Source organism: Bubalus bubalis, chromosome 5 (assembly GCF_019923935.1).
Source record: "Bubalus bubalis isolate 160015118507 breed Murrah chromosome 5, NDDB_SH_1, whole genome shotgun sequence".
Classification (NCBI taxonomy): Eukaryota; Metazoa; Chordata; class Mammalia; order Artiodactyla; family Bovidae; genus Bubalus; species Bubalus bubalis.
In genome coordinates, this window is record NC_059161.1 from 126,047,590 (window position 1) to 126,058,502 (window position 10,913).

At 50.4% G+C, this 10,913-nt stretch overlaps 1 protein-coding gene across 2 annotated transcripts; it reads right to left on the reverse strand.

Moving 5' to 3' along the window:
* Positions 1-1,759: 1,759 nt before the first annotated feature.
* ZDHHC24 (zinc finger DHHC-type containing 24) lies at positions 1,760-10,220 on the reverse strand. 2 transcript variants are annotated; one of them, XM_006044359.4, is made up of 3 exons: positions 9,910-10,220; positions 8,385-8,662; positions 1,760-4,377 (listed from the first exon to the last, which is right to left on the reverse strand). In XM_006044359.4, exons 1-3 carry the CDS (start codon positions 10,188-10,190, stop codon positions 4,082-4,084), a joined length of 855 nt encoding a protein of 284 aa, XP_006044421.4. In that variant the 5' UTR covers positions 10,191-10,220; the 3' UTR covers positions 1,760-4,081. The 2 variants fall into 2 exon arrangements, with proteins under 2 accessions (XP_006044421.4, XP_044799668.2); XM_044943733.2 differs by lacking the exon at positions 9,910-10,220 and adding an exon at positions 9,697-9,856.
* Between the last annotated feature and the right edge of the window lie 693 nt (positions 10,221-10,913).

Here is a 10,913-nt window from a genome sequence, read left to right on the forward strand (position 1 = left end):
AAAGCATTGCTTAGAGGGAAATTTATAGCACTGAATGGATATATTAGAAAAGACAAAAGACCTAAAATCAATAATCTACATTTCCACCATGGGAAGCGAGAAAAAGAAGAGCAAAAGTAAATCCAAAATAAAAGAAAAAGAGCAGAAATCAATGAGATCGAAAATAGGAAATCAATAGAGAAAAAGCAATGAAAACCAAAAGCTGGTTCTTTGAAATCTTAATAGAATCAACAAGAGAAACTGCCTATTTCCAAGTCTAGTACTGGGTAGAAGGGTCGGGGGGTGGGGGGAATCTCTCCTGAGAATTTTTAACCACATGCCCGCCTGAGTAAGTCTGCAACCTGAATTGACAATACCTGGGTGATCCAAACCACCCCTAGTTGAGAATTTAAAGTGCCAGGTTGGTTTGTCATCAGGCAACTGATAAATGTATTTCCTCTGCGGAGGAATTTACTTTTAACTCAATCTCAAAAAATCCCCATTGATAAAATTCCAAAAAGTATGAATTCACAGTCAAAACTCATGAATTGCAAGAAAATATGGCACTATGAGCAAGAGCAAACAATAAACCTGCATAATCAGGCCTCAGAAACTTAAGGTACTGGAATTACCAAACAATATATGTGTTTTCAATATATTTAAAGAAAAAGGAAACTTAAAATGTAAGACAGCAAGAGTATATAAAATAAGCAAATCTGAAAAGGAACCAGACAATTTCTAGAAATGATAAAATATTTGACATGTAAAACTCAACAGATAAGTGGGTACAACCACTAAAAACAGAAACAAAAAAACTTCAGTAGGTTGGTTTAGAAGCTGAAGAAAGACTTAACTGGAAGACAGATTTGTAGAAATTATCCAGAATGCCAGAAACAGAAAATATGAGCTATATAAGAGGGGGATGGAGTAGGAAGGTCTAATCAGAGTTCCAGTGGGGACAGAGAGATGACTGAGAATTGAAGAGAAGACAGTTTTCTAGAACAGATGAAAGACATCAATTCATAGAATCGGGAACCCTAAGGAATCCCATTAAGATAAGTACAAAGAAAACCACACTGGGACACATCCCAGTAAAGCTGCAGAATACCAAAGAGAAAAAAACCTTTAAAACGGTTGGAGACAAAAAGTATCTTCAAAGGAACAGTAAGGACAACAACAAAATGGAGACCATAAAGACAGAGCAAAGTTTTCAATATATTGACAGGAAATAACTATTAGCCTGGAATTCTACATCCAGTAAAAAATAACTTTAAATAAAAAAGTAAAAAACTAGAAAAGACAGGCGATAGCACAAAACAAAGGGGTAGAAATTTATCCAATAACTTAATTAAAATAGATAAAAGTGACTAAATACTTCAAATAGAAAACATGTAAAAATCCATGTTTAGGCCATTTTTAGGAGGCAGTGAATGAAATAAAAGGATAAAAACTCAACATATTTGGAATAGAAGGGAAATTTCTCAGCCTAATGAAAGACTTTTTTACAAAAACCAGCAAATATATTTTATGGTGAAATACTGAAATTATTCCCTCTAATGTCAGAAACAAGTCAAGGATGCCCACAGTTTACTCCACCCAGACAGAGAGAGGCAAGAAAAATAAGAGATATAAAAAGTACCTTTTCATAGAGATGATTATACATACAGAAAACTCAGAATTTTCAAGCAAATCATAAATTTTAGGTTTCTTGGACATAAAAAATTATTTTCATAAGCCATGAATAACAGCAGCACAATATCGAGTACTTAAGTTTAACCAATTTTTGAGAAAAAGCAACTTTATTGAAAACATTAAATGGAGAGATACACCATGTTCACCACTGGAAACTTCAATCTCATGCTGATGTTGATTTTCCCCAAACTGATATATAGATTCAGTTGGGTTCCATCACAATTTCAAAGGGGTTTTTATTGGTAGGATGTAACAAGCTGATTCCAAAATTTATATGGAAGAGCAAGGGCCAAGTATAGATCTTAGGGGAACACACACAGGTAGATAAAACAATCAGTGAGACAAAAGAGAAAAATAAATTGTATATTCAATGGATCATTATACAGCAAAGAAAAGGAATGCCTTAGAGCTACACATGTTAATTTGGATAAATCTCAGACACATGGTATTAAAGGAAAAAGCAAATTGCAGTAAAATAAACATGGTATAGCTTCATTTATATAAAAGAAACACGCAAAACAAAACATCTATAATAAAATCACAGAGCAAGCAAGGGAATGATTGAGACAGCACAGTGCGTCCTCTACCAGGGAGAGGCACAGCAGGGACCACACGGTATCCATTGGGAGCGCGGAGTCTTAACCACGGGGCTGCCAGGGAAGTCGAGGTATCCATTTCTGAAATGGGGGTAGGGAGGGTGTTCTTTGTCCTGAAATATTTCCTTGCACCTCTTCACTGTTTAATTCAAAACCAAACAAAACAAGAAAAGATTCTAGAGGATGGGGGGAAAGCAGAGAAGGAAACGGGAAGTCTGCCAGTGCTTATGTACAAAGAGACAGCTACACCAAGTTCCTACCAGAGTTAAATAGTAATACTGCACGCTGTTCAGAAAAGCAAAGAAGTCCTAGCAGCTCAAACCTTCGGGGACGTGGGCAGAGCCTTGGGCTTCTCTGAGGGTTCTTGGAAGGCAGCCTGCTGTGTCAGTGGAGGGCCACCCCCTGCCCCAGCAGCATTTGTAGATTTTCACTTAACCCCAGTTTTGGTCCAGCCCCTCACCCCCACCCTCCCCAGTTCCCCCAAGACACAAAGCTGCTTCAGAAGCCCACACCTCCACCCCCGTGGGGCAGCTGCTTGGCTGCAAGGGGTCAGGTGGGTCCTGGGGGAGGGACATCCTAGCTGCTCCTCACAGTCCCTCTTGTCAGCCCGACCTCGCCTTCCATGGTGCTGGTGGAACCCCAGATCCTCTCCAGGGCTCAGGGTGGGGGGTGGGGGATTTGGTGGCCTCTCAGCCCCTCCCTCGGGGAACACTTAATTGCAGCGTCTGGTTCTCTAGGAAAGTAAATGAGCCTCTATCCGCTTTTCATCTCTCAAAATGTCAGGTTTTTTGGTCTACTGCTGTCTCCCTATTTTCTCTTTGTAAATTTACATCATTTTTCATTTCTTGATTATCATTTTAGATTTTAAGAGGAAACAAGTAAACTCACAAAGCTAAACTTGCCACATGTAACTGGAAGTGTCTACTTATTATATTTAAATAAGTGTTTAACAAGGAGCTCCTGAAGAGACCAGAGAGGAGAAGCTTAGCCATCTCGGCACCATCTTGCACAGATGCTTAAATATCCCTCCCCCCACCACCCTGATTTCTCTGCCTTTGATTTTTTTGGTCAGGCAAAAAAGGGTGAAGTACAAAGTGCAAAGATCTGGCTTCATATCCGGACTCCTCCATTTACTACCCTGTGAAATCTTATCACATCAACTCTCACAGCATTAAGTTCTTCACTGGCATAATTGCTGCCCAGGGTACCAGGTTAGCTGGAGACAAGTTCAGTGAGGTTGTGGCTGTTGAAAAGCTCCTCACTATAAAGCACTCAACCTGGGGAAGAATTGTGGGTTCTCATACCCTGGATCACCACATTCTGCCTTAGCCTGCTGCACCCCAACTCCCCAGCCCCCCTGCCCCAAGGCCACAGGAAGCAGAGCTCTGGATCCTCACACCCTCAGGCATTCTGTGGTTCCCAGGCCTGACAGTCAAAGGAAAGAAAAACAGCAGCCTGGGCCACCGAGGAGGACCAAAAACCCACAAAGCTGGAGGGAGTCCCAGAACCAAGTGGGCACTTTATTGACCTGGCAGCGGGGCAGCCAGGCAGGCCAAGCAGCCCCTTCCCAGACCTTTCATGGTCCTCAGGGGCCACTGGCAGAGGCTGAATCCCGGGGCCCAAGCCCTGGACCCTAGGAGTCCAAGCTGGGCAAGGGCAACCTCAAGGGTGGCAATGGGAGTTGCTGAAAGCAGGCATCAAGTACCAACCTGCCTCCCTCTGAGGCTGGGGGTGGGGGTGGGCCTGAAACGAGTTATGAGTCCCCTCTCCTGCTCGCCTTGTGCAGCTTGTACAAGCTCAGGTGCTTTCTGGAGTCAGGAAGCCATGAGTCCCACGTCGGCTGCGGTCTGGAAGGTGATGCCGTCCCCCGGCAACGGGGAGGCCAGGAAGGGCCAGAGCCAGACGAGGACCCAGTGGGGCCCCAGAGCTGCCTGCAGGTTGTGGCAGGGGCCTAGGTCGTACGCGTGCTGGCCCCGAGCCCACTCCCATGTGGTCTGGCCCCTGAGCAGCAGCATCCCATGGAAGAGCAGTCCGGCCCCGCACAACAGCGCACCCGCCACGCACGTGTCGGTCACAAAGGCCAGGGTGAACTGTGCCAGAGACACTCTGCCTGCAGGGAGAGAGCAGAGAGGGTAAGGGAGTAGCAGCAGGCCCAGCCCTTCCAGAGCCAGCTCCTGCCCTCCTCCCGTTCCCTCCCTCTATGAAGCAAGGCGCATTCCTCTGCTCAGCAACCTGCAGTCGCTGCTCCCTGGCCAGCCCGTGCTGGCTAACGGGAACACAGCGGTGAACGGGGCACACACAGTCCCCTGCCCTAGACACACCTTCACTCCTACACCACACCCTTGTGAGCACCCCCCACGAATGCCAGGCCAGCATCTCCGATCTCAGGGAACTCACAAGAGATTCAAGAGATCATGTCTCAGTTACTTAACGACAGCTGTGATGGGCGTGACGACAGAAGAAGCATCTTGGACCATCCTCATCTATAACAGGTAGTAAGTATCAGCTGAACCAATGAACTGCAAGGTGCCATGAAATGTTTTGCCAAGCAAGAGAAGCCTGACACAAAAGGTCATGTATTGTACGGTGCCATTTATATGAAATGTCCCAAACAGGCAATCCATGGAGACAGAAGATCAGTGGTTGCCAGGGGCTGGGGAGTGACTGCTTAAGGGGTAGAGGCTTTCTTTTGAGGGCAATGAAAATGGTCTGGAATTAGACAGTGGTGATGGCTGGACTACACTGTGAGTATATTAGAGACAATTGTGCAGTTGAGAATGGTTACAATTATGAGTAATTGTAGTTACAATTAGTAACTGAAGTTACAATTATGCTATGTGAATTTTTCTCCAGTAAAAGAGCTGGCTTCACTGTTCACCTGAAACGGTCACAACATTGGTAATCGTCTATAGCTCAATACAAAATAAAAAGTTCAAAAAAAAAAAAGAGCTGGGCTTCTCTGGTGGCTCAATGGTAAAGAATCTACCTGCCAATGCAGGGTTCAATCCCTGGTCCAGGAAGATTGCACATGTCATGGAGCAACTAAGCCTGTGTGCCACAACTACTGAGCCTGTGCTCTAGAGCCTGGGCGCTGCAACAGCTGAAGCTCGTCCACTCTAGAGCCTTTGCTCTGCAACAAGAGAAGCTACTGCAACGAGAAGCCCGCATGCAACTAGAAAGTAGCCGCTGCTCACCACAACGAGAGAGCCTGCTGAGGCAAAGAAGACCCAGTGCAGCCAGAAACAATGAGTGAATGAATTAAAATGCAAAAATTAGCTTATAAAAAAGCCTATTGGTGGGGTGGGTAGATGACATGCAAACTTACTAAGAGGCTCAGGAAAATAAACTTCATCTATTTTGAGAGTGTTGTCTATTTCGGGTGGTGTCTGAAGTTTGCCTTTTCATACTGTTCATGGGGTTCTCAAGGCAAGAATGCTGAAGTGATTCGCCATTCCCTTCTGCAGTGAACCACGTTTTGTCAAACCAGTCAATCCTAAAGGAAATCAACCCTGAATATTCATTAAAAGGACTGATGCTGAAGCTGAAGCTCCAATACTTTGGCCACCTGATGCGAAGATCCGACTCACTGGAAAAGACCCTGATACTGGGAAAGATTGAAGGCAGGAGGAGAAGGGGACAACAGAGGATGAGATGGTTGGATGGCATCACCGACTCAATGGACATGAGTTTGAGCAAACTCTGGAAGATGGTGAAGGACAGTGAAGCCTGGCATGCTGCAGTCTATGGGACACAGCTGAGTGACTGAACAACACCTGAAAGTTGAGGAGGTATTTGCTAGCTGAAGAGGGAAGAAAATATTCTGTTTGAAGGTCCTGAGGCAGGATGGAGAGATGTTTGCAAAACAAGTGAGTGGATAATTCTGGAAGCTCAGGAGAGAAGCCCAGCTTGGATGTGCAGATTTGTGAGTGTTTGGTACCCAGGCGGTTCTGGACCTGGCAGAGTGTGTAGAGAGATGAGAACAGTGCCTCAGCCAGGAAACCAGGTCCTTGGGGACCAGAGAGAGGAAAACCAGAAAGGAAGGAGGGAACTCAAAGTACAAGCTGTTGGTGACATCTAGGTAGAGCCCTTTCAGGAGATAGAAGGCCATCAGAGGTATGAGGCTGAAAGGTCTCTTGAAGCAAGAAGAGAACTCAGAAGCCTCCTCTGGGTTTCGTGGAGACAGAGGCTGGGGGACTGTGGCAATCTTGGAGAATGGGTGGGGGCAGGGCCAGTTTAGAACAGGGGTGGGAAGAGGCAAGGAAAAGTAGTCTCTAAGCCCAGGCGAGTTCTTTGACTTGGCAGCTAATGGAAGACAGAAAGGGTGAGCTGGAGGAGGAGGACATGGGATGACAGAGGCTTGGTGCCAGGTGGAAAACCCAAAGGAAGCCCGGGGAGGGAGCCTGGAGCGGCCAGAGGAGAGGCGACCCATAGTGTGAGGCCTCCGAGCCGGCAGGAGGGTCCGGGCACCCGGGGACGCTGGGGCAGTCAGCTTCCACCCCCGGACAGGACAGCCAATTCTGAACTACTTTGCTCTGTGATGGATTTTTAAGAGAGATGGGGGTTTGGAAGACAGGAAAGTGAGAAGGTTTGAGCTGCAGTGGAGGACAACCAGGAACTACTGAGGGCCTGCTGAGGTCAGCAGCCATGACGTGACATGGTGTCAGCTGTCACGAAGGACCAGGCATGTCTGGCAGCTCTCAGCAGACACAAGGGCTGACACAGAGAAGCCAGGAAAAGCCAGGAAGGCACAGCGGAAGGAAGACGGAGGTGAGAAGCCGGAGATGCTGCAGGAGGTTGGTGGAAATGAGGGCGCTATGCGGGACCTGGGGCGGTAACGTGGAAGGTGCTGATGGACAGAAAGGTGAGGCCCAGGAGCTCTGGAGCGGATGTCACGGAGTAAAGACTGAGAGCTGGGTAGGAGAGGAGGTGGGAGCAGAGAGGGGGTGACTGATGGGGTGATTTGGGAGGTGACACATTTTGGATTCTGATGGGCTGGGAGGAGAAGATAAGAAATTGGGCCACTGGGGCCATTCACCCAGACTTTCAGATGCCGATGCACTCAACAAGGCCCAGGGCTGAGAGAGACTTGGTGCTGGACTGTCTTCAGTGACTGTGGGGAGCAAGTGGAAGACCGTGGATGACCAAGAGGGGTCATGGGTTCAGAGAGGAGCAGCTGAGGGCCTGAGTGTCCATGGAGGCAGGGAGGTCACTGAGGAGGGCAGTGCAGGAAGTCAGGGTTGGCGGAGGAAGGCCCTGACCACCCCACTGGGCCTTCTCCCAAGGTCTCCCCAGGGCCACAAGGAGGGGGTCCTGGGGACAGAGCTGGGCCTGGACAGGATAAGGAGACATACTCGCTGTTCGGAGTGGTCCGGAAGTTTAGTAACTGCAGGACAAGGTTACAGAGAGGACTGTGGACAGCTCAGGAAGAGGGGGTCAGGGAGAGGAAGCCCGAAGCATCAAGTGGGGCAGAGGACAAAGCGTGAAAAACCAGTGGGGTTTCTGTTTTCGGTGGTGTTGGAGGAGAGTGTGTTCATCCAGAACACAGCCTCTCAAGCAGCCTCCTGATCCAAGACGTCCCCTCCCAACTTCCAAACACTGGACCTCTGCCTGCCTGTAACCTTCACTGGCTCCCCACTGCCCAGCCAAGTGAGGGCCATCTCCTCATGCCACATTCAAGGCCCTCCACCAGCCAGTCCTCATCGACCATCCTAGCCTTAATCCTCACATTTCCCACCAAATGTCTTCCCTGCTCCCAACCTCCAAGCCTGTGTTCATGCTGCTTCTGTAGGTATGAATGCCACCTCCCTACTGAGAATACTTCCTCACCATCCCATCTGCCCTGCCCAGTGAAATCCCACCAGTATTTCCTACCCTGACTCTCAGCTAGAACTCTGTACCTGTGTCCAGGCCCTGTGTTTTACCAGACTGCACACCCACGTGAATACCCGGCTGCCCCTGCCTCCAGAAACTGACCTTGGGACTGGGTCCCTAGGGCACTACCTGGAGAAGCCGCCAGGAATTCCACTGCCTGCCAGGATGGGCCTCGGCCTCTGTGGGGAGGTTCCCCCCGACCCCACCACCATACACACACACTCCCCCACATCCAGGGCTCCCCACCTGTGAGCAACATGAGCCAGGGCAGCAGGAGCAGGGCGGCGGTATGGAGGGGTGTGTGGGCTCGCAGCAGGGCCGACAGGGCCGGGCCCAGCAGCACAGAGGCGTGCAGCAGGACGCCTGCACCGTGGAGCAGGAGACACAGGAAGGGCCGGTAGTTGTGGAAGCCCACACAGCGGCCCAGCAGGCGGCAGTGGTGGTCCCGGCGGAGGATGCAGATACGGCAGGCAGAGCAGTGCCCACTGCGCGGCGGCACCTGGCTTTGGCACTGGTAGCAGTAACTGCAGGGAAGGAACCACAGGGTCAGTCCCTCCGGCAGCTTGGAGAGCCCCTCATGGTGCCCGGATCAGCCCCTGAGCACATCCTGGAGAGCCAGGCACAGCCCCTGCCCTCGCTAAGCCCTGGGTCCCTCACGGGGAGTAAATGCATGCTGGACACCCCTTCCCAAGCCTTTCCACTTCTAGCACAGCAGGTCTGACAACCCCCGTTCTGAGGTCTTTGGCTGGTTTCTAACGTCCGGGAGCAAATTTTTGTCCTCCACTGTTACCAGCTTGGTCCAAGTCACCATGAACTCTGCCCTGAATTACTGCAACAGCCTCTTGACTAGTCGGTCTCCCTGATTCCACCTTTATCCCCTCTACTGGAGTCTTGCCCCAGCAGCCAGACATCTGTTAAAAATCTAAATCGGGAATTCCCTGACAATCCAATGGTTAGGACTCCTCGCTTTCATTGCTGAGGGCCTGGGTTCAATGGGCGGCAACTACTGGCCCATTCCTGGTCCAGGAAGTAAAATCCCACAAGCCTGGCAGTGAGACCAAGAAAAAGAAATAATAAAATCTAAATCATATGCCTCCTCTGCTCAAAACCCCGAGATGGCTCTCCATTTCACTTCTGGTAAAAAGCAAAGTCTTCAAAGTCTGTTTACAAAGTCTTTATATCTTTAATCTCTCTTCTCCACCACCACCCCCCCCCCCCCCCCCCCCCGCCCCCACACATCACCTCAGCCACACTGGCTGTCTTACTGTTCCCTGACCATGCTGGGTATACAACTGCCTCAGAGCCTTTGCATTGCCTGTCCCTGCTGCCTGGCACATTCTTCCCCCAGATGAATAAGGCTAACTTTCCCCTCTCCTTCAAGTCTTTGCTCAAACGCCACCTTCTCTATGAAGCCTACCTTGACCACCCTATTTGAGACTGCACTCTTTCTGTTTCCTGACCACCAACGCCTTCTAACATTCTACATTATTTATTTACGAGCCTGAAGTTTATCATCTGTCCCCTCCCCCACTGAAATCAGGAATACGTTTTATTGTACCTCCAGTGCCTGGAATAGTACCCTGCACATAATAATGTACTCAATAATATTCGTAAGTGAATGAATGAAACTCGTTCTGCCTTCTGGTTGTAAAAGAGTTCTCTGGTTCTAACAAGCGGCTCAAACATCTTCAGGTCCTAGGGCCCTCCCCCTGCGCCAAGCTCCCGCTTCTCCCCCGCTTCTCCCCCGCGCCAGATCCCGAGCCCCACTCACGCCCAGCCCTGGCCCAGACCACGGCCGGCCAGCATCACACCCCGGATGCTGGGGTCCGAGCGCAGGAACAGCCCCACGTTGCCCAGTAGGTTGAGCAGCTGGAAGGCTGCCAGCGCAATCTGCAGGGTCCGGGCCAAGGGTCCCAGCGGAGGTGGCCCGGGGCCTAGCACTAACACGTAAGCCAGCTCCAGGCCCACCGCCGCGGCCCAAAGCGCGGTGAGCACGAGGGGCAGCCGCGCGGGAGCCGCCTCCGCCGTCCCCACCGCCCAGGGCTGCCCCATGGCCTGCACCCACTAACTGTAGGAGCCCCCTACTACCCCGCCGCTTCCGTATTGAGGCAGGGATAGTGGCAAACGGACGTCTGCTACAACCAATAGAAGCTCGGAAGGGGCTCGTGAGCGTTCCGGTTCACTGGGCGGGCCCACAGGTACGGATATGTGATTGGACGGCCGAACGAGCCAAAGAGATGCTTGGAATCTCATTGGCGCTGGAGCCGGGTAGGGGAGCGCGTTATAGCCCCGCCCCTCCCGCGAACGCCCGGTCCGCCCGCGGCCACCCGGCAAGCTGGCAGAGGTGGCCAGCAAGCCAGGATTGAGTTGCAGCCTTGGTGGCGTCGGGGATTCCCGGCTCAGCACATTCCCCCTCTTCCCCCAGTAGCCCGATATTAATAGCCCTGCCTCGGCCCATCCAGCTGGCTTGGAATCCCTCTTCATGCTCGAGTGTCTCCCTTCATCACCCCCAGAAAACATACAAAACAGCTCGGCGCCTCGGTGTTTCTGACTGTGAAATGGGAATAGTGGTCCCTGTTTCCCACCAGCGCGGCTCAGGAAAAGGGTGAGGAGGAGGTCCAAAAGGCAGCTTCTAAAGCGATCTGCAACCACGATTATTCTCGTCATCTTCGTTGTACACATAGGGAAAGAGACTCAGAAAGGGCCCGTGGCTTTCTCAAAGTCAACACAGCGCCCAAGCGGCGGAGCCAGAACGCGAATCCCGGTTCTCCGCCA